The 23,693-nt window shown below is 44.3% G+C and overlaps 1 protein-coding gene across 1 annotated transcript in view; it reads left to right on the top strand.

The window, feature by feature from the left end:
- Nucleotides 1-23,693, top strand: part of PALLD (palladin, cytoskeletal associated protein) — a 254,461-nt gene that overhangs the window by 40,323 nt on the left and 190,445 nt on the right. The window contains exons 3-7 of the mRNA XM_057721456.1: nucleotides 5,654-5,720; nucleotides 7,298-7,403; nucleotides 8,060-8,134; nucleotides 12,916-13,057; nucleotides 13,839-13,862. Of these exons, the coding sequence (XP_057577439.1) occupies nucleotides 5,713-5,720; nucleotides 7,298-7,403; nucleotides 8,060-8,134; nucleotides 12,916-13,057; nucleotides 13,839-13,862 (355 nt within the window). The 5' untranslated portion in view covers nucleotides 5,654-5,712. The remainder of the gene's footprint in view (nucleotides 1-5,653; nucleotides 5,721-7,297; nucleotides 7,404-8,059; nucleotides 8,135-12,915; nucleotides 13,058-13,838; nucleotides 13,863-23,693) is intronic.

The raw sequence follows: 23,693 nt of genomic DNA, 5'->3' as shown, positions 1-23,693 counted from the left end.
AGGTTCTCATAAGGACGGAGTGAGTTAATCCCCTAGAGGGGGCCTGACACACAGTGTGAGCTGTTATTGCTATTACAAAAATAGCGCATTTTCATTTTTAAAAATCTAAAGCATAGAGATAAAAAGAAGATATAAAAGTGTAATCCCACCACCCTGTGTCAGCCACTGTTAATAATTTTTAATCATTCTGTCTTTTATCTATAGGTGTGTATTTTACTCTACGTACTCTTTGATACATTGCTTTTTTTAAAATTTAATGTCACGAACATTGTGCATCTCATTGGACATTCTTTAAAATGCATTTTAATGCTTTTATAGTCATTCATCATTTATAAACTGTTAAATCATTGGCATTGCTTCAATTACTCTTACCTGACATGGCAAATGATTGTTTCCGGTAATTATAGCTACTGAGAAGGGGAGAGGGTTGAATAGTGTGAGTGGGGACCAGAGTGTATTTACGCCTTAAATTTTGAAAAGCAAAACATGAACCAAACGATGAACTAACTACATGGCCGGATTCACTAAAGTCACTCAGGGGTTTGAAATAGAAATAGAAATAGATACTTGGGTGGTTTTTTTTAATGGTTGATGTCTGCTTTTAGGAAGTTCCTCTTTCCTGAAGTTGAAGCTGTGTGATTTGCTTGCAGTTCACTTCCACTCAGAAATGCAGCTTTTTCTAAATTATTAAGGAAGATATTAGATTGACAGAAATAAAAATAATTAAGACATGGTGTTTCCATGAGCGTGTGGGAAATGAACATTTTGATATACAGTCAACCCTCTGAATCCACAGGGGGTTGATCCAGGACCTTATGGATACCAGAAATCCAAGGATGCTCAAGTCCCTTATGTAAAATGGCATACGCAGTATTTACATAAAACCTACATATACTTTAAATCATCTCTAGATTCATTATAATACCTAATGCAATGTGAATGCTATGGAAATAGTTACTGATGGGTGGCAAATTCAAGTTCTGCTTTTGGGAACTTTCTGGAATTTTACATATATGTATATTTTTTGACCTGCGGTTGGTTGAATCCACAGATGCAGAACCCATGGATATGGAGAACTGACTGTATATGTATTTTACACACCTTTCTGGGGAGATGTTTAAAATGGAAATAAAAATATCTATTGATAGTTAGGATGAAAGATTCTGGTAAATCTGCACAAATGTATTTGAAGCAGCCCTTAGAAAACTGTGAAGCACATATTTACTTATTAACATGGGAAGGCATTTCACAATATATTAAGAGGGGGAAAAATCATAACTGAACAGTATTACAGCCTAACATTATATTTATTATTTATTTATGTGCACAGGGATACACTTTCAAGAGGATATGTCCAACGTGTCTGGGTGATGGTATTCTGAATGATTTTTCTCTTTAATTTTTGCTATTGTGCGTTTTCTGGGTCTTTTCATACAAGGAAGTATTACATGGGGTAAGTTTTTAAAAGGAAAGGGAGCACCTTTTAAAGGCGAGACGGGAGGCTGATGGTTGTGACTTTCCCATCACTTTCCTGTTCTCCATCACTAGAGCAGCTCAGGGACCACCAACGTTGATGCTTCGCTGTGTGGAGAATGGTGTAGACACAGGTGATGTGTAAGCAGGTGAATAGTTGGTGAGCAGACAGGCAGGGGTGACCACAAGTGCTGTCCCTTTCAGATGGGGTTTGAGAAACAAACAGGGATGAATGTCACCCTGAGATGGGAGTGTTCTCCCCTGACTGGCAGGTGTGGAGCCGGGGACTGAGGGGAGAGGGCAGAGGGGAGCGAGGGGGGATTGCCCTGGGGGAGAGGGGCCAGATCTGCCCCCTTCTGCAGAGGGGCTCTGCCCCACCCCAGGTGGGAGGTGACCCTGAGATCCCAGCAGCTTTGGGCAGGTGTGCAAAAACCAGCAAATGCATCCTTATCCAGAGGATGCGAACCTTTCTGGGCCTATTTCCCTGCAAGTCAGTCAGAAGAAAGCAGCAAAAAGGAATGAAAGCAAGAAGGGCTTTCTAAATCATCAGAGGGGATTTTTCTAAATCTAAATGTTGGGAATCAGGTGAAGAATAGCTATTCCTCTCCCCGGTGTCTGGCTCCTGAGTGTCTGTGATGCCGTCCCCAGGGCTCTGCCTGCTCCTGGGGGCTCTCCAGGCTCCAGGGAGGCTGCCCGCTCTCGGGCCACTGCGACCTGCTGACCCCCGCCTGCTAGGGTGCCAGCGCTTCTCCTTGTCCGTCAGCTGGTTTTGCTGTTTGCTGTTTGTCTGGCTCGGTTTCCCTAGTTCCTCCCGCACAGGTAGTTTGCGCCTCTACCACGCTCGTGCCCGGACACCACGTCCAGCTGTGCTGGCCTGTTGGACACCAGTTGGACCCACCCTGTGTCCCCAGACTTGCTTCCACCCCCCAGACACATGGTTCTTCTCTTGTACCGCAGCGCACCTTCCCATCACTCATCCCACCAGAGTCGCGGGCCTGTCCTGAGCACCGGAGGAGGCAGCTGGGGGCGGAGGGGCGGTACACGTGGTCTGGGGGAGTCGGGGCCTCGAGTTCAGACCCTGTGCCCCCATTGTGCAGTCCTGTGACCTCGTGAAGCTCCTCCCCCGCCCCGACTCCTCAGGTGTCTGGTCTGCAGCTGGACGCAGCTCCCCTCTCAGGGACACTCATCCTCATAATAACTGAACGCTGACCCAGCCGACAGCCAGGCACGTGGCACTACTCAGAGTGGGTGCTCCCCTCCCGGCCACACCGCAGCCCTCAGAGGTGTGATGTCATGAGTGGCCTGAGCACTGGCAGCTCCGAGGAGGCAGCACAGGGCATGTCTGGGCCAGTCGGAAAGGACAGACCCCAGGAAGGGACAGGCGGTGCTTCTCACGAGAGCGGAAGGTGTAACTAAAGGTTCAGATGTGGGGAGAGGCCAGGAGGGGAGCTCTCAGCTCCTCTGGTCTTTATCCAGTGCCCCCCTTGATGGAGGCTCCCTTGTACCCCGCACTCCCATCGCTCCCCGGACCCCCTGCTGTATGCTGTCCCATTTCGCTCACCTGCGTGTCATGCGTTTATTTGTCTGTATCTGTGTCCTCAGAGAATGGAAGCGCCCCAAGGGCAGGGAGGGGTGTGCTCTTCGCTGCGGCATCCTCCTTACACAGTGGGGTCCAGCCCTCTAGGATGGGGTCACAGGACGTAGAAGGGTCGGCAGTGCTGGGAGATAGAGCAGAAAATTGGATTGGAAATCTCGGAGGCCAGGAAATAGCGGGTTTTTAATTTACTGAGCAAAACTCATAGGTCATCTAAGTTTTGTGTGTGTGTGTGTTTTATTTGTTTGTTTGTTTTATAAACAGGAAAGGTGTGTTATAGGAGGATTCACCTGACCTAGATGAAGACAAATTGGAGAGAGAGAATCGGGGGGACAGGGTGGGTCTGTGTGCTGTGATGGTCGAGGGCTGGGAGAGTCATGTCGACATAAATAGGAAGGACCCAAACACCCCGCAGTTACCTAATCCGCAGGGCTTTCACCGTCAGTAGTGGCAGGAAAGCCGCGGTAGAGAACGGTCATGGGGAGGAGCACGTGGCAGCTGTGCAAGAGAACTAGGTAAACGTGTAAATTCTTAATGTATCAATAGGCAAAGAGAACCAGCCGCAAAGAGCACGTGTAGTGTGGTTCCATTTGTACAGATATGTGCACAAATATACAGTCATCCCCCCTCACTTGAGGTTTCACTTTCCGTGGTATCAGTTCCCATGGCCAACTGCAGTCAGAACGTATCAGATGGAAAATTCCAGAAATAAACAGTTGATCAGTTTTGATCCCGTTTGAGCAGCATGATAACATCGCTCGCCTCAGCTCCGACCACTGGGACGTGAGTCATCCTTTTGTTCATCGTGTCCTGCCTGTTAGCCACCTAGGTTTTCAGACTGACTGTCCCAGTGCTCCTATTCACTGACCTTAATTTTACTAAAAATGGCCCCAAATCACCAGAGGAGTGATGCTGGCAATTCAGACATGCCACAGAGATGCCGTGCAGTGCTTTCTTTAAGTGAAAGGTGAAAGCTAATAAGGAAAGGGAAAAAAAGTATGCTGAGGTTGCCAAGATGTACGTAAGAATGAACCTTCTATCCGTGAGGTTGTGAAGAAGGAAAAAGAAATCTGTGTTGTTTTGCCTCAAACCCTAAAAATTACAGCCACAGCGTGTGATAAGTGCTCAGTTAAGAGAGAGAAGGTGTCAGGTTTGTACAATACGATATTTTGAGAGAGAGGGAGACCACATTCATATAACTTTACTATCATTATTGTAATTGTAATATAAGTATATTGTTCTATTTGTTCTATTTTATCATTAGTTGTTGTTAAACTCTTATTGTGCCTAAACTACAAATTAAACTTTATCTTAGGTGTGTGTTTAAGAAAAATAGTATTGACAGGGTTTGGTGCTATCCGTGGTTTTGGGGTCTTGGAACGTTATCCCCCTCTGAGAAGAGGGGGGACCACTGTATGTTTGCTAATACATTCATTTTATCTGAAAAATACAGGCCAGATTGTTACCGTGTGCAGAATTGCATCAGGAGAGGGACCTACTGGTCTGTAGTGTTGTGTCACACAACTCTGTGCTATTTGGTTACTTTTCTGTAAGCATGTATTATTTTACATTAAGATACTTTAAGAAGATAATTTAAATAACTCGAAGTTATTTAAAGGAAGTATCAAGAATGTATTTCTAACCATCACAGTTATTTATTTATTTGGCTGCGTTGGGTCTTCTTTGCTGTGAGCGGGCTTTTGCTAGTTGTGGCGAGAGGGGGCTACTCTTCGTTGTGATGCGTGGGCTTCTCAGTATGGTGGCTTCTCGTTGTGGAGCACGGGCTCTAGGCACGTGGGCTTCAGTAGTCATGGCTTGTGGGCTCTAGAGCACAGGCTCAGTAGTTGTGGCGCATGGGCTTAGTTGCTCCATGGCATGTGGGATCTTCCTGGAGCAGGGCTCAAACCTGTGTCCCCTACATTGGCGGGCAGATTCTTAACAGCTGCGCCACCAGGGAAGTCCCCATCACAGTTATTTTAAATGTCACCTAAAATCTCTTGTCACAAAACACAGGAGCATTAAAATGTAAGCATAGTTTGCATTTTGGCCTAAAAATTCAATAAGGTGATCATTAATTTAAGCACAGTAATGAAACAAATGAACTTGGGAGGGCAGGATCCAAATTAGAGGCCCTCCATTCAAGAACAAAGCCATGGTCAAGTTCCAATGTATCGGAGTCAGAAAGCACCTCCTAATTAATGAGACATTAAGGTACTGACAATCCACACCATGTGATCTCCTGGGAAAGAGCTGAAGTTTAAAACCACGGGTGTTTTACACACAGACACATACACACATTTATTTCATAGTTTGTAAGCCATTTACAAGTATGGTTATGATGGCCAAAGGTATAAAAATGAAACTGATGAGAAATCTGACTCTAAACACATATTGCTTTGAAGAAAGATTTTCTCAGTAGTTCTTTTTTTAAGTGATTATCTGAGCAAACAGTCCGAGTAAAAATGGTCCAAACCATTTTCTATCTCAGAATAAGACTTTTGTCCATTATTGTCTGAATGAAGAGCATTACCCTTGGAAGCAGCTATAGATACTACTTACATCTTTTTTTTTTTTTTTTTCACTCAGGTGCCAGTTCAACAGATTCTGACAGTGAAAGTTTAGCTTTCAAATCAAAACCTGGAGCCATGCCACAGTAAGTGCCTACGATTCCATCAATTACAAGCAAAGACTGTCAGCAGAATTGTGTAGTGTGACGCTACACGTGTTGTGCTCTGAAGGAGGAGGTCAGTTGGTGTCACTCAAAGATCAAATGCTCGAACCTGGAACACAGTTTTTAACGTATGAATTTGAACTTTGAAATATGCATTTCATCATCAATTTGCCAAAATCTAACCATCCACAATGTTAGTTTCAATGACAGCTAACTGGTTATAAATGTGTGAAAGGAACAGTCGTGCTGAGAGAAAATTACTTAAATCATTACTAAAATGTAAATGACAACCAATTTATCCAAATAAATTAGAAAATATCTAATTAGGCCAGAAATGGGTTTCCATTTGGATAAAGTCTATTTCCAGTTAGATCATGTCATGAAAATCTCAAAATTTAGTTCTTCCTACAAAAACATACAGATTATTAGTAAAATGTTAGCATCTTGATTATTTTGCAAAAATAAAATTACCAAAATTTTGTAGAAAAATCCATGAATATCAAGATTGTGCTAATAAATTTCTTTGATTCGCTAGTATATACATACCAGCTACAGCCATTCAGCATCAAATGATCACTGACTGTTCATGTTAAAGGGATCTTAAGAAGATCACATACTCTGCCACCCCTGCATTCAGACAAGCATCTCAAATTTAGTGAAGTTATGTGAGTAGCCCTAGATCACACAGCCCATGACATAGCAGCACTGGGCCAAGAAACAGCTCTTCTGTGCACATGCACTAAGACAAACATTCCAAGACACTCTTGACTTTACACAATGAGAAACCAGAACAGAGAACAGCTGCTAGACTGAAAACAGACACCCAGAACTTTGAATTAAATATAGAACCCTAACCCTAAACATTTCACATATTTGCTTACTGCTCGAGACTGGACTTTTTCCAAGTATTTTCTTTTCTCATAGGATTTTTTTTTTTATTGGCTGTGTTGGGTCTTTTTTGCTGTGGGCAGGCTTTCTTTTAGTTGCGGTGAGTAGGGGCTGCTCTTCATTGTGGTGCACGGGCTCCTCATTGGTGTGGCTTCTCTTGTTGTGGAGCACAGGCTCTAGGCACATGGGCTTCAGTAGTTGCAGCACATGGGCTCAATAGTTGTGGCTCACGGGCTCTAAAGCGCAGGCTCAATAGTTGTAGTGCATGGAATTAGTTGCTCCAAGGCATGTGGGACCTTCCTGGAGCGGGGATCGAGCCCATGTCCCCTGCATTGGCTGGCAGATTCTTAACTGCTGCACCACCTAGGAAACCCCTCTAATAGGATTTTGAAGTTCAGTATTTTTGGTTCTCTTATAAGAGCTGAGATACGTAGTTGCGTGAGCTGCTTTTCTTTTATCTGTGTGTTTATTTTGCTAATGTCTATAGGGCCATCTGTGCCTATACCAGCCACTGCTGTTGTAACTGTAGGTGGTGGGTCCCCTTTTCAGAAGCAATTACAGTTGAAGCAGATTGAGTAGACATGAAGAATCTGGGCTGTTCTGCGGAAATGTTTCGAAGAATAATTCCTGCTTGAAACATTCTGACTGAACCTTGGCTCTTTATCTTCCAGAGCTCAGAAGAAAACCACTTCCGTTTCCTTGACAATAGGGTCATCATCTCCAAAGACAGGGGTGACCACGGCCGTGATCCAGCCACTGTCTGTCCCTGTTCAGCAGGTAAGTGTGCCTTGACCGCAGCCCACGAGAAGTCAAACTCATTAGCAAACTTCTTGGTTTAAAAAATATAGGAACTTCCCTGGTAGTCCAGTGGTTAAGACTCTGTGTTTCCAATGCAGGGGGTGCAGGTTTGGTCCCTGACTGGGGAACTAGGATCCTACATGCCTCACGGCACAGCCAAAAAAATAAAATAGAAAAACAAAACAAAATTATCTGTTTAAAGAAAAAAAAGAATATAACTACTACTCCCTTGAAATATTTTCTAAGTGGACACACAACTGGGAGAAAAACAAATGATGAGTAAAGTCCTTCCTTTTAATGCACTAAAAATAAACTTTAATCCAAGACATACTGCCAATGGAAAAGAACCAACCAGTGTGAGTTACTTAAGAATGGCATGTATAGTAGATATTTCCTTTAACCCCCTAACCCAAAGTGGACTTTACAGAGAAAGTTCTGATTCAAGCAGTGGACTTTTTTAGTGTTTGATATTTAAGTCTTGGCAAGTATTTAATGAATGCTGAGCTCTGTAAGCGGCCGTGCCGTCACCACGCAGGTCCCTCTCGGGCGCCATCCCAACAATGCCAGGTCGCTGGCGCTCATCTTTTCAGCGATTCGTATGCTCCTGGTTTGACCCACGTGCCTCTGCTTTTCAGGCTCCCAGCCCCACCTCGTGCCTTTGCCGGCCAGATGGACCCGCGGCTGCCTGCTTCCCGCCTGTTTTCACCAAGGTCTGGCATCTGCACGTCTCATTCTCTGGGTTTCCTCTGAGCCTCAGATTCCATTCCCCTGTGGCTTCGTGGAGCAGTCTTTAAAAATTAAAACGAGTGAATGAGCAGCTTCTTATCATGGTTACCGTTGGGGCTGAATAGAGATTCGTTGCATAGCTGCTGTGTCGCTGTAGTCCTGTAAACAGGCTGAGAAAGGTGGGCCTGCTTACGTTGGGCCTGACAGAGCTCGAAATACACCAGGGAAGCCAAACAGCACGAGAAACAAGACAAAATGCTTAAAGGTGTTACCTTATTTTTTTGGAGTATAGTTTATTTACAATATTGTATTTGTTTCGGGTGTGCAATGTATTTGATACATTTATAGATTATACTCATTTAAAGATTTTACCAAATAATAGCCATATTCTCTTGTGTTGTGCAAAAAAAAAAAAAAAAAGGCAAAATGCTGGGTAGGGACCTGGGAGAAGTGGCAAGTTTTATAGACGTTTTTTAGAAAAACTAATTTTCAGTTTGTCTAAGTTGGTGTTTTGCATTTCCACGCTGATGACCTGCATTTCACTGGTCAAGTTTAGCTCAGAAATGGTCCCTTGTAGTATTTCGTCTCTGTTTCCTACCCCCTTTTTGAGAAAAATATAAACTTTATTTTTTTAATTGAAATATAGTTGATTTACAATGTTGTATTAAGTTTCAGGTGTACAGCAAAGTGATTCTGTTATACATATACTTTTTTTCCAGATTCTTTTCCCTTATAGGTTATTACAAAATATTGAGTAGAGTTCCATGTGCTATATAGTAGGTCCTTGTTGGTTATCTATTTTATCACTAGATATAATAGTGTGTATATCTTAATCCCAAAATCCTAATTTATCCCTCCCCCCCTTTCCCCTTTGGTAACCATAAGTTTGTTTTCTGTGTCTATGCATCTGTTTCTGTTTTGTATGTAAGTTCATTTGTATCATTTTCTTTTATTGAAAGACATTTAAAAAGTCACAAATAAATGAAGAGGTGCACCATACTTGTGCACCGGTACATGGTCAGAAGTCATGACCCCAGATCAGTCTCTAAAGTCAATGCATATCTAGCTCAGATCCCAATAGGTTCCTTGTTTTTATTTATGTTTGATGTTGAACTTGGAAATCTGATTCTAAACGTTTTGTGGAAGAACAGGTGGCTCAGAGCAGCCCGGGCAGTCCTGCAGGAGCAGGAGGAGATGGTGTTAGGGATCTGAGATATTGAGACTTCCCAAGGCCAGGAGCATCAGGAGAGCAGTGCTGGCTCAAGGCTGGACAAACGGATGTACGAGGCCCAGAGAGTGCCCACAAGATGCCCCAGCAGCACAGCAACCGGCGGGTCACTGGGCAGGGTGGGTTCTTCAGAGGTGGGCCCCGACCTCACATTTTTCACAAAAATCAATCCCAAGTGACTAAAGACAAATGTGAATGCAATTTCTATAAATCCATCATCTAAAATCAATGATTCTTCTGCAAGGCAGCTGAGAAAAGCATCTGGATGGACTTCACTTAGGGAATGAATTCTTTCTGCTAAGCCAGCCTGCATCCGACTTGATTAAAGACCTTTTCATAAACAGCGTACTTAGCGGAGGATGCAGGCACAGAGTGGTAATTGATGACAACAACATTGAAAGGCCCTCCACCCCACCCAGGATGAAATACCCAAAAAGAAAGAAAAAGGTCATGTCAAACCTACCAACAACAGTGTCAGCGTAACAGCCCATAAGGTTGCCCATCCTTCGGTGCTTAGAGCAGAAATCGTTTACCGAGGGGCAGGCAGGACACATTACCTGTAGCTTAAGAGGTTTTCACAAGCAGTCTCGTCTGTAAAATCTGTGTTACCTGCCGAGTTATTGCCGGGGACACAGTTGGTTTTGGAGCCAGGGGCCCCACGCATATCTGGGTTGAGGCCGGTCAGGCCTGTCCTGGTGCCACCAGGGAGGGGAGAGGCCCTGCAGTTTCCTTTCCTTCCTCAGGGCTGCAGAATTCCTGCAGGGCCGAAAGAGACCCTCAGTCCCTGCCACTCACCCTGTCCTTGTCCCCTGCAGCGCAGTCCAGCTCCTGAGACAGAGGTCCCAGCAGCAGTGTCCCCCTTTCCCCAAAGAAAACCAGGAAGCATTCTCTGAGCTTAATAGAAAAGTAAACCAGAATTCTGCATTTTTATAAAGCTTGAGTTTTTAACTTGCAAACCGTAGAGTGGCCAGAGCTCAGGGTCACATCTCCATGCTTGCAGCTCTGTGTCCTGGGTCTGGATTGCAGATGTCGTCCCCCCAACCCCTTTGTGAGGCCATGTTCTTTCTCGCTGTCACCTGCACCCTTTCCCTGTGGGTGGTGTCTCTCCCTGCTCTGCACCGTCCTTTGGAGACCTGGGCTCTCGTTCCCGAGGGGATGGTGCTGACGGTGGCCTGGGCTTTGCAAGTTCACAGGCAGCTCCATCCGTGTCCTCCCCTTCACTGGGAAAGGTCCCCTGGGGCTGAGCCGGGGCTGCAGAGCTGATGAGGACAGCAGGGCTGTGGGTCACAGGGACACACGTGGGGCTAGGAGAGCAACCTGCCCTGTGTGGCATTTCTTCCCAAAGCAGTAGACCCTCCAAGGAATCACAGTACCAGGTGGACCTGACAATAGGAGATGCTCTTCTGTGGACCCTGAAACACCCAGGGGTCCCAGAGTCTGCCGAGTGAATGATCCCCACTGCCAAGGTCAGCCTCTTGGGCTCCCTTGGGGTCCTCACTGTGGTTCCTATGAGCAAACCATGTTTACAGTGGCTTCTTTCAAGAGAATAAGCTCACTTGGGGAGGAGCCAAGTGGCAGCCCTGAGCTAACTGCGGAGGTTTGACTGTGTGGAGTCCTTGGCTTCTTCCCATTTCCTGCCTCTGTGGTTTTCCAGCGTTTAAACAAAATGCATAATCCTAGGAACAGCGTCCCCTGTGGTGTCTGAAGGCTCACACAGGAAGAATATTTGTGCAGCATCTGTAACGTGCTGTGAACACTTCCTGGACAAGCTGGGGACGCTGATGCACAAGCCAGACCCTTGAGCCACATCTTCCTTGCTAACGCCCTAAATCATCCCTTTCTGGACCAATCAGAAAGTGAAAGTCAATTTAAAGCCAGAGATTTTTCTCCATTTAAAAATAAGGGTGGCGAATAAAAAGGAATGAAAAAGGGGCATTTGTATAGATGTGGATGGACCTAGGAACTGTCATACAGAGTGAAGTAAGAAAAACAAATGGCATAAATTAACACATATATGTGGAATCTAGAAAAATGGTACAGATGAACCTGTTTGCAAGGCAGAAATAGAGACACAGATGTAGAGAACAAATGTATGGATAGCAAGGGGGAAAAGGAGGATGGGATGAATTGGGAGATTGGGACTGATGTATGTACACCATTGATACTATGTATAAAATAGATAAGTAATGAGAACCTGCTGTAGAGCACAGGGAAACCTACTTACTGCTCTGTGGTGACCTAAATGGGAAGGAAATCCCCCAAAGAGGGGATATGTGTATTTGTACAGCTGATTCACTTCACTGTACAGCATAAAATAACACAACATTGTAAAGCAACTATACCTCCCCCGCAAAAAAAAAATTTTTTTTAAATGGTGGCAAGAGAATGCACTCAGTAGATAATAATCTTAACTTTCCCATTTACAAAAAAATACCTTCACTTCTAAAATTCTTATCAAATGCCTTCCCAGACTTTGGACTAGACGTATGGTTCTGCCCACATCATGGCCTTTGAGAATTTCCACAGGGCCGGAGCGCACACACTGCAGGCCAGGTGCTGCAGGGTCTGTTTTTCCCAGCACACCATTTGCTGTCTCTTCAGAAAAATGCAAAATAAAAAGCAAAAACAGAAATAGAAAAGAAAAAAAAATACACACTTCCTAATGTGACCTTGTTTGCTTTTGGTCTATGCACAGGTGAATTTCTTTATCATGTATGACTTATTTTAAGAGTTCTCCACGTCCTTTGTCAGATGCAATACTCTGTAGTCAGAAGGGTAAATGGTTATAAAGTTTCCATGGGCCACATGGCTAAGAAATCCCAGAGGAGGAGAAAGGCAGAGGGCAGACACCTGGAAGGGGCCAGTTATTCCTTTGGTATTTAATAGCCAGTTTACAAGCCTCACCTGTTTGCATCTGTGAAGCCAAACTCATTTCTGGTCTGTTGGGTTGTAAACACTTATGGCTCTGGAGTTGGAGTGGGTGGCACCAGGATGACAGCAGGGTGGGAGCCATCAAAGGCCAGGCGGGGGAAGTGCTCCCGTTTTCTCACTCCACTCAGAACCTCCAGATGAGGAAATGCCAACCTCATCCTGGTAAAGCTTACCCAGGAAGCTGGTGGGCAGAGGTGAGGCCCCGCGAGAAGGTCGGAGCTTGGGAGACAGGTGGGGATCTCCTCGCCTTCCTGTCTGGGTCCTCAGGAATCTACACTCGGAGTGCAATTGTTTAAAGACGTTTGCATTCCACCAGCTCAATCCTCAGGGTAGATAAAGGAAGGTAACCGCTGTTAGCATATAATTCCATAAACACTGGAGCGCATACATTTGCCGGGCGGGCCCAACGTTTCTGCAGGCCCGTTGGGAAACTTTACCCACTTCATTACATGGAGTTCAGGGTGTTTCTCCTGACCCGCGTGGGTGGTCCTGATTTTATGATGCAGAGCCTGAGTTTGCTTCTCTAAGGTGGGCAAGTCTTACTCTCCGTCATGAAGCTGGGTGAGGCTGCACCAAAGCCTGACGGGGCGTGTCCTTGCGTTTCAGGAGCTGCAGAGCATCTCCGCCTCTGAGGGCCAGGTGGTTGTGCTAGAGTGCCGGGTCCGAGGCGCCCCCCCGCTGCAGGTCCGGTGGTTCCGACAAAGCAGTGAAATCCAGGACTCTCCAGACTTCCGGATCCTACAGAAAAGTAAGGAGAGGGGCCCACCCCCCAGGTCTGACTAGGCCTCTGTCTCCAGCTCCAGGAGAACCAGGAGCAACTTAGTCACTGAGATACATGGATTTCTTTTTTCTTTTTCTTTTTTTTGGAATTAAAAAATTTTTTTCAATTTAATTTTTAATTTATATTGGAGTATAGTTGATTTACAATGTTATGTTAGTTTCAGGTGTACAGCAAAGTGATTTAGTTCTACATATAAGTATATCCATTCTTTTTCAGATTCTTTTCCCACATAGGTTGTTACAGAATATTGAGTAGAGTTCCCTATGCTATACAGTAGGTCCTTGTTGATTATTTTGTATACAGTAGTGTGAGATGCGTAGATTTCTGTTCTCAGAGTGGGGAGGATGTGTGGGGCCCAGCACATTAAAGCCACCCTGCTGGCCGTGGACCCCTTAGACACCATGATGGACGTTATATATTCTTCCTTCAGCAAAAATGCACATCAACATTTGAATTAAAAATTGGGCCAATCATCTTAGGAGGCTCACAGCCTCCTGTAAGCCCTTCTATGAACTGCAGTTTAAAAAATTTGTAGCATGAGCTGTTAAGGGAATTTCAGTTTGTTTATAGGAATATAAATGGATCTACTATGCCTCTTTCTCCTTTGTATGATGGAGTTGGTCTGTAGCATTTCTGCAGACATGTCCTAGACAAGGTCATAGAAAAAGATGTGTAGGTTTAGTATGAACAGAACCCCACTCTAATGCTCTGTTTTGGTTTCTTTTTTTTTTTCTAATGTGGGAAACAGAACCTCGATCCACAGCTGAACCTGGTAAGAAGCTTTTTCTTTTTTTTTTTTTTTTTCCTCTCTGGTAATGTATCTCTTCTGTTTCAATAGTTCTTTGTTTCCCATTTTAAAGCCATAAGCAGAACAGTGTTTTTGCAGTTCCCTGGAAATGTGAAACCCCCTTACAGAAAATCTTCTTTATCATGGGGTCTGCACGCTGCATTTTACATCAGGTTCTTTATTAGTGAAACATTAAGTTCCATTCAGACAAGAAGGTCGAGCTCAGTGGCCTAAGGCTTTTAAAACTATAGTCTTTTATACTCAGAAAGCAAACTAAGCTCAAGATGAAAAAACATCCTCCTAAGATTCCAGTAGAAAAGAATGATCTGTTGCATATTTCCGCTGACCAGAACCCACCAGCAGCTACACTCCAGCCTGGAGATGCATCTCACAGGAGAGCATCCCAAGGATGTCAGCAGAGTGACCACCAGGCATCTCCCGTTTATGCGCCCTGAGCCGTGAATGCTTCTTATGTGACAGCAGGAAGAAAGACATCTTGCCCTGGAATCCCTGGACCTCATCAGAACTGTGTGGTCCAGAAGTACAGGTCCCCTGCCCTCCCGCCTTGCACTTCTTATATTTTCATAGGTCCTCATAGACTAAAATGATGTTTATAAGAGAAGCGGAAATTTTCGTTGAGGCATTTCATAGTATGTCCTCCTCGAAGGTTACTTTCTCAGTATTTTTCCCATCAGCAAGGTTTCAAATTCACTCCCTTCTTGCCTAAGTGTGGAAAATGCGTGTCTCTGCTTCAGCATCATGCAAACCCGGCTGCACGCCTCTCGGGAGGCAGACCCGGCTCTGGCCTTTCTTGGCGAGCGTGGAGACTCCTGGTCAGAGAGACCGTGGTCAGTCCTGAGCCTCTCACACCTGAGCACCAGGCCTGAAAAGTAGAGTGTGAGCCTGGTAGGGTCCAAAGGGGAAGGGATGCTGAGTGTCATCCTTAGGGAAAAACTGGAATTGATCTGATGCCTTCTTTTCTTTTTTTAATTAATTTGTATTGGAGTATATAGTTGATTTATAATGTGTTAGTTTCAGGTGTACAGCAGAGTGAATCAGTTATATATATATAGATATATATATCTCTCCACTGTGTTTTAGATTCTTTTCCCGTATAGGTCTTTTTTTTTTCTTTAATTAAGTAATTTATTTATTTTTGGCTACGTTGGGTCTTTGTTGCTGTGTGGGGGCTTTCTGTGGTTGCGGAGAGCGGGGGCTACTCTTCATTGTAGTGCACAGGCTTCTTATTGCGGTGGCTTCTCTTGTTGCAGAGCTCAATAGTTGTGGCTCCTGGGCTCTAGAGCACAGGCTCAGTAGTTGTAGCACACGGGCTTAGTTGCTCTGTGGCATGTGGGATCTTCCTGGACCAGAGTTCGAACCCGTGTCGCCTGCATTGGCAGGCAGCTTCTTAACCACTGCGCCACCAGGGAAGCCCCTCCTGTATAGGTCTTCACAGAGTATTGAGTAGAGTTCCCTGTGCTAAACAGTAGGTCCTTATTAGTTACCTGTTTTATATGTAGTAGTGTGTGTATGTCAATCCCAGTCTCCCGATTTATCCCTCCCCCTCCTTACCCCCTGGTAACCATAAGTTTGTTTTCAATGTCCGTGACTCTATTTCTGTTTTGTACATAAGTTCATTTGTACCATTTTTTTAGATTCTGCATATGTAATATCATGTGATATTTGTTGTTCTCTGTCTTACTTCACTTACTTTGATAATCTGTAGGTGCATCAATTTCACTGCAAATGACATTATTTTGTTCTTTTTTATGGCTGAGTAGTATTCCATTGTAAATATGTACCACTCTTCTTTATCCATTCCTCTGTCAGTGGACATTTAGGTTGCTTCCATGTCCTGACTATTGTAAATAGTGCTACAGTGAACATTGGGGTGCCTATGTCTTTTTGAATTATGGTATATGCCCAGTAGTGGGATTGCTGGGTCATATGGTAGTTCTATTTTTAGTTTTTTAAGGAACCTCCGCACTGTTCTCCATAGTGGCTGCACCAATTTACATTCCCACCAATAGTGTAGGAGGGTTCTCTTTTCTCCTCACCCTCTCCAGCATTTATTATTTGTAGATTTTTTTGACGATGCCCATTCTGACTGGTGTGAGGTGATACCTCATTGTCGTTTTGATTTGCATTTCTCTAATAATTAGCCATGTTGAGCATCTTTTCGTGTGTTTGTTGGCCATCTTTGGAGAAATGTCTGTTTAGACCTTCCACCCATTTTTAGATTGGGTTGTCTGTTTTTTTTATATTGAGCTGCATGAGCTGTTTGTATATTTTGCAGATTGATCCCTTGTCAGCCGCTTCATTTGCAAGTATTTTCTCCCATTTCGTGGTCATCTTTTTGTTTTGTTGATGGTTTCCTTTGCTGTGCAAAAGTTAATCTGATGCCTTCTTGTTGTGAGTTACACCCAGACCCTGCCACCCACCTGTGCAGTCCCCACAGCAGGTACTGTGGTCACTTTCCAAACTGTGGAAACAACACAACTGTATATTTTGTCTGTGACACGGCTTTGTATAAAATTACACAATGCTGTTCCCTGATACAGGAGACTTCTGAGACTCAATCTCCTACGTGACCTGATGTGGATGTGGAGATCCTATATAGGGTTAGAGCACATCTTTTACATTGCTATTTTTAAAATTCATTCATTCATTCATTCATTCATTCATTTATTGGCTGTGTTGGATTTTCCTTGCTGGGCGCAGGCTTTCTCTAGTTGCGATGAGCGGCGGGGGCTATTCTTTGTTGTGGTACATGGGCTTCTCATTGTGGTGGCTTCTCTTGTTGGGGAGCACAGGCTCTAGGCATGTGGGCTTCAGTAGTTGTGGCACATAGGTTCAGTGGTTGTGGTGCACAGGCTTAGTTGCTCTGCGCATGTGGGATCTTCCCAGCCCAGGAATTGAACCTGTGTCCCCTGCATTGGCAGGTGGATTCTCAACCACTGCACCACCAGGGAAGCCCCAACATTGCTATTTTAAATAGATGAGATAGATGGATGAATAGATATAGATATAAAGATATAGATATAAAAGTAGGAACAGATATCTCCTTTATCCACAAGAAAGTTTGTATGAACGAATCTATGGAGCAGGTTATCTCCTTTGATGCTTCGTGCACAAATAAAACTAAAATCTTGGGCAAAATTTCTGAAAACATTCCTCGTGGAATGGATTAAGTCTGCTTTTGATGTTTCATTTTGGATTCTGTTTGAATTCTTGCAACTCTTCTTTCATTGTGTTTTATCCACTGTCATCACTTACACAGGTGATGTGATTTATTAAATATCTCCTGTTATCTGTGTTGGAAAATCATAAACTAAGCATCATCTGAAAATTCAAGACACTGGTTAGAAACTGCATAGTTTAGTTTCTGAGTATGTGTGTGTTTGAAAATTGAGAACACTCAATATACCAACTAAGAAGGGATAGATTTGGGGGAGAAGGAAGGAGAGAAATTCCTCTAGACTCCCCACCCTGCCCCTCACACCATATAGACGCCTGTCTCAGTCATGTTTGCTGTTTTGCTTCTAGAATATAGTTTTGGTCATGAATTATTTAGTAAAACCAGTCCTTAGCAGCTTCATGGGGTAATCTGACCTCTAGAATGTTCTTAAATACCTTTTGGTTTAATATGGCAAAATCATGTGAAGAAGAGCAGCATATAGAAGGCCTTCCATGTAAACTGCATGTCCTAGCAACATATGAAAAAGTCTGCCCTCTCCGTGTTCGCTGAAGTTTCTTACTTTTCTTTTCACTTCTGTTCATTCTGAAAGCATTTAAGAAAACAGACTCCTCTGTTCCAATGACATTAATAGTGTTTGCTGAAGACAGGTATTTCTTTTTTTATATATAAATTTATTTATGTATTTATTGGCTGAGTTGGGTCTTTGTTGCTGCATGCAGGCTTTCTCTAGTTGTGGCGAGCAGGGGCTACTCTGTTGCGGTGTGCGGGCTTCTCACTGTAGTGGCTTCTCTTGTTGGGGAGCATGGGCTCTAGGCGTGTGGACTTCAGTAGTAGCGGCACGTGGGCTCAATAGTTGTGGCTTGCAGGCTCTAGAGCGCAGACTCAGTAGCTGTGGCGCACGGGCTTAGCTGCTCTACGGCATAGGGGATCTTCCCGGACCAGGAATCAAACCTGTGTCCCCTGCATTGGCAGGCAGATTCTTAACCACTGCACCACCAGGGAAGTCCCTGAAGACAGGTATTTCTTGATTGAGCAATATTTCAAGCAAATTTGTCAATACAAGGCAAACATATAGTCAGGAGCTATGAAAAACAAAACACAACTAAGTCTTCTCTGACCTCTGATAATTCCTCCATAATTATATTCTCCACAGCGCGGCTGGAATTGCTCCTTTCTTTCACGGAGGAGTATTAAAATACTCAGTTTTAGGAATTGACACTCAGAGAATTAAATAAAATCCACACGCATGAATGACTATTCAAGTGAATGCTTACGTAAGTTGTATGAGTTAGAACTTCAGAATAAGCAAATATTAACACATAATTGTAGTTAAACAATGTCCCGGCTTGCCTGACAGAACCAGGTGGGATTACGATTCCTCTAATAGGCGAATGTTTTCTAACATTGACCTTAAAGTTGACCATTGATGCTTCCAAGGGGAAGAACAAAACATGTATTGAACCTTTTACTTTCCTTAAATGACCTGATGGACTGTTACACCCAACAGACAGAGCTCTCAACTATTCAGCCTTAGAGAATGTAGGTTGGAAGTGGCTTCCCTCGTGGCTATTTTTTAGCCACTGTTAAGTGGAGAGGAGAAAAATTAACACCACTACCATACATCTAGGGCGAGAGAGAAATTTTACAGGACTAGGTCAGGGATGTTCTCCAAATGCTACAACGTAAGTAGCCTTTGAAACTCAGAACATCTCTGAGCATTGGGGTTTTCCTGCCCTCCCTCCCCTTCTGACTCGCTCACTCGCTCTCTCTTCGCTGGCTGGCCTCCCTTTCTTTCCCCATATCCCCCCTCAGTTATTTATATCTTCTTTTCTTTTCTTCTCTTCACTCTCCTTCCTTTTACTTATTCGCTGGTAAGATATTTTAAGGCCCTAGAAATGAAGCTGAAACACACTAGTGCCTGGACACAGCCCCTTAGGGATTACATGTTTAGATAAAGAAGGAAACAGCCCATTCTTTGCCAATGCATTTGTGCAACGGAAACAGGTTTTTCTTGTCACTCTTGTGCTGGGTCTGTCTGATGTGTTTTCCACTCCCGTCTCGTCTAGACAGGAGTCAGCTTGCATCACCCGTCTTCTCAGACGGCTTTGTGAGCCCGTAGCAGTCAGCTTACTCAGGACCCACATGTGTCTGTCATTCCACCTGCTCTGGCCTCCTTCTTGGACGTTCTGACGTTACGCTGATTGCATCCTTCAAAGACTAGTGTGAGGGGGGCAGGGCCACAGAAGACTCCTTCAACAGCTGTCAGTGCTCAGGCCCTGACTCAGCTGCCTGCAAACAGCCACGAACTGTATTGAGTTACTTCTATAGCATTGTCTCATGGCGTGCAAAATCGAAACTCCAAAAACATGTCTTACTGGTTGGGGAATGGTGTACATAAAAGTGTGGTGCCCTGCCTTTCAGTGTGCATCACCGAGGCCACCCACCTTCCTGGACCTTGGAGTGTGGAATCCGTGCTTTGGTTCCATGAGTCACAATGTGAAGTATACTTTTGTTAAATGTGCTGAAGTGCTGAGTGGTAGGAGGGTGACGGTAAGGATGTTTGAATGCGATTCCAGGTTAAGATTAAACACCAGGGAGTTGAACACAGCCTGTGGTTCCCAAACTGTGTGGCAAGGCACCCTGGGCGCCACACCAGCTGGCAGAGGTGCCGGAGTTGGTGGAGATTTTTGACAGACACAGTGAGACTTGATATCTCATGGATACAACTGCTGGCTTGAAGCAGTTCCGCGGTTGAACGGTAGATCATTCCACATTCTCTTCTGTGACGTCATATCTTTGTGAAACTGAGTTTTTGGTGGGTGTATGATGAAAAGCAAGTCCCACGTGAAAATCAGTGTGGACCGTGAAAGCAGGCTGGCTGGGTCCCTCTGACTCCAGGAGGTGCTGTGCCCAGCGGATGCACACACACATCTGTTAGTAAGTGATGGTGGTGATTTAAGAATAAAATACTGGTGTTTTTCCTTCAATTTATATGTACTTTATAAAACAATAACCAACGTCTTAAGACCTAAACATTGTTCTTTGGAAAGAATTACTTAACAAACGAGGCTGCTCAGTATATCTTTTGGCTTTGGGATACTTTAAAAAATCACTGAGACACTTACAGTCTCATGAACCAAGAAGGTCTGGGGAGAAATCTCTGGGGAAAGGCACCAAAAGGAAAACCGTATGACTCTTGGAATCCTGAGGCCTGCACGCCTCTGCCCTAGCCCCCCACCCCCACCGACTGGCCCCTACAAGGCCGGCCTGGCAGAGACCGAAGGGCTCCTTTCTGGGCAGTTGGAACATCGCAAGAGACAAAAATCCATCCATAATGATGTGGGAGTTTTCCTAACACAGCAGCCACCTGGATTACACCCACGGGAAGGCCCGGGTGACCAGCTGCGCCCTGCTGTCCAGAGCTTCCGGTCAGCTCAGAACCACGTTGGAGGAGACGAGATCAAAGGCATCTGAAGAAACCTCCCTCTGAGATGATACAGAAGAGCTCGAGCGACTCCCCAGAAAGCAGCTTAGAGGAAACAGACTTGCAAAGAGAAGTTGTAAAAACGAAACCAGGCTCTCCTCCTCAGAGAGACAAGGAAATCAGCGCATCCAAGAAGTAAACATAATAAGAGGAGGTGAAGCAAGGAGGGATGTTCAGAGAACGAGGTGTTCTTAGAATGGAAAAGCTGGCAGCAGAAATAAAAGTTAGGAAATGTCTCGCCAAGTCGGAGAAAAGGAGATGGGATGTAAGAGAGAAAAGGTAAGAAAGTTAGACAGTAGAGACCCGCCCAGGTAGACGGCACGTGTGTAAGTGGGATTCCAGGAGGAGAGAATAAAAGGGAGGGATTTTCAATAAAATATTCTTTTTAGTCCCCAAATGGAAGGATATCAGTTTCCAGATTGAAAGCACCCACTGAGAGCACAACGTATGAAAACACAACGACAGCAGCACATGTCGACAGCAGCGCACGTCGCTGTCAAAGTCACAGCATCCGGGACAAGGCCATGATTCTCCCCGTGTCCAGGGAGGAAGCACCAGGTCACAGCAAACTAACAGGATCACAGTGACCTAGGACTTCCCAGCAGACTTACTGGACACACAGATGGTGCAGCAGCGCCTTCCACATTCTGGTGTAAAGTGACCTCCAACTCAGATTTTGACACCCAGCCAAGCCTCCAGCTCCATGTGGAGGTGTGGTCAAGATTTTTCAGACTTTCAAGGTCTCAAGGATTTTCCTCCACAATCTGTCTGTAGGGTGGGCTACCTGCAGGGAGAGAATTCACCGGCCAGAGCAAGACGTGGGGGCAGGAGCCTGACAGCAAACACAGGCAGAGACTGGGGCCCCAGGAGACACAGCTACAGATCAGTGTGACAAGGACAGACACGGTGGGGCGTCCATCCCTGAGAGCTCAGGGCTGCCGCCCATCTCCTGCCCTGGTGACAGACGGGGTGGGGGGTTGTGGAATGAGCTGACCCCAGGTCTCATCTCTGCTTAGCCTGGCCTGTCACTGCCTGCCAGGACCGTTGGGAACACTGTCACCACCAACGGAAGTGTTCTGATTTGACCCTGTGCTGAGATCTGGAAGTTGGCCATGTTGAATTTAAAAACAGAAATTTTGGACGCACAGACATCACCAGCGATTCCAGCTGGCTGTCCAGTTCCTGCCCGCTCTTAGTCCCTCCAGATACCCCCCACTGGGAGCCCCAGATTTCCCAGGAAACCCCATGGCCTTGCCCACCCAGTACCCCTGAGGGCTTTGGGAGACGCCCGGGGAAGTTGAACCTTTTACTGACCGTGGCAAGATGGCCTTTTCTTTACACAAGATAAATGCTTGTCGGTCAACATTTAAAAACTAAGTGAAGTCAGACAGAGAATGACAAATAGCACTTATACATGGAATCTCAAGAAATGGTGCAAATGAACCTATTTACAAAACAGAAATAGACGCACAGATGTAGAAAAAAAAACTGAGGGTTACTAAGGGAGAAAGGAGGGAAGAGGGATAAATTGGGAGATGGGGATTGACATATACAACTACTACATATAGAACAGATAACTAATCAGGACCTACTGTACAGCACAGGGAACTCTACTCAATACTCTGTAGTGACCTACGTGGGAAAAGAATCTAAAAAGGAGTGGATATATGTATGTGTATAACGGATTGACGTTGCAGTACAGCAGAAACTAACACAACATTGTAAATCAACTACACTCCAGCAAAGGTTAATTAAAAAATAAAACAAAAATCAAAGAGCACGTTTTTGAAGGCCATGTGGTAAACATATAAGGAACATCAAAGGAGCGATTATCTCTAAAGGGGAAGGAAGATTCAGTTGGGGAGGGCACATGGGACATTCTAACGTGTGGGGCGTCTTTTATTGTTTAGACTTCTGGATGGGTAATGCAGGGGTTCATGTCACGGTTACTCCCTCAACTGTGCACTTTTATTTTTAAAATTTTTCGTATTGAAGTGTCGTTGATTCACAATGTTGTGTTGGTTTCTGTTGTACGGCAAAGTGAGTCAGGTACACCTATATATATACACACATTATTTTTCATATTCTTTCCCATGATGGTTTATCTCAGGATATTGAATATAGTTCCCTGTGCTCTGCAGTAGGACCTTGTTGTTTATCCATCCTGTATATACTAGTTTGCACCTGCTAACCCCAACCTTCCAGTCCATCCCTCCCCCAACCCCCTCCTCCTTGGCAACCACAAGCGTGTTCTCTATGTCCATGGGTCTTAAACTGTGCATTTTAAATATCTTTATATATGATATAGTTTGCAGTTTTTAAAAATCCTTTATAAAAATTTATACAGGCCTTACAGTTATCCACACTGAATCTCATCTTGCTGATTTTAGCCCAGAGTCCTTTTTTATTAGTTGTGTTAGCCAAACCATGTGGTTTGGAAGGTAAAAGCTGGATATTTTTTTAATTTTTTTTTTTTTAGGCCAGACCCCAGAGAGGGTAAAAAACCTGTGAAGGAAGACATTTATGAAAACGTCCTCTCATTACCCAGAGGACTTAGTAATATCATCTCTGCTGCTTCATCATTTTATGTTTCTGCAAAGAAAATGGTTTTGTTTGTATTTAACCAAGAGTTCACCATGTCCAAGAAGTTGAATGCAATTCAGGGTTAAGCACTGAGAGAGATTTATGTGATGAAGTAATTTTTAGGTAACTCTAAAAAATAGAATTTGCCATCAGCAAAAACTGGTTTCTGATTTAGTAAGTTATTATATGCCTTCAAATCAGAACTCTCCACTTAGGAAAATTAGATTAAAAAGGATCGTAATTAGAGTTATTAGTAACTTTAAATTTTTCTGTTTTTTTAAGACAAAGTGAGCCTCTAACTCCCTTTATTTGAGACAAGCAGTCATTTCCTGATTCCCATCCCTCCCCAAAAATGTACTTCACAGATGTCTTAAGGTCTTTGTTCAGACAAGATGCTACCAGATGAAAATTCAGTGCTGCACCTGAGCTCATCTCATGTCCTGCTGGCTTTTTTCATTCCCATAATATCAGAGCCATCCAAGCTGAGACTGTCCTTTCTCTCAGCAAAATGTGAGCCTGTGGTCAGTTTTGGATGAAATTTTCCAAGAGA

Source organism: Hippopotamus amphibius, chromosome 2, assembly GCF_030028045.1.
Source record: "Hippopotamus amphibius kiboko isolate mHipAmp2 chromosome 2, mHipAmp2.hap2, whole genome shotgun sequence".
Classification (NCBI taxonomy): domain Eukaryota; kingdom Metazoa; phylum Chordata; class Mammalia; order Artiodactyla; family Hippopotamidae; genus Hippopotamus; species Hippopotamus amphibius.
Note: the sequence above shows the minus strand (reverse complement) of the source record. Positions and strands in the feature narration are given on the sequence as shown.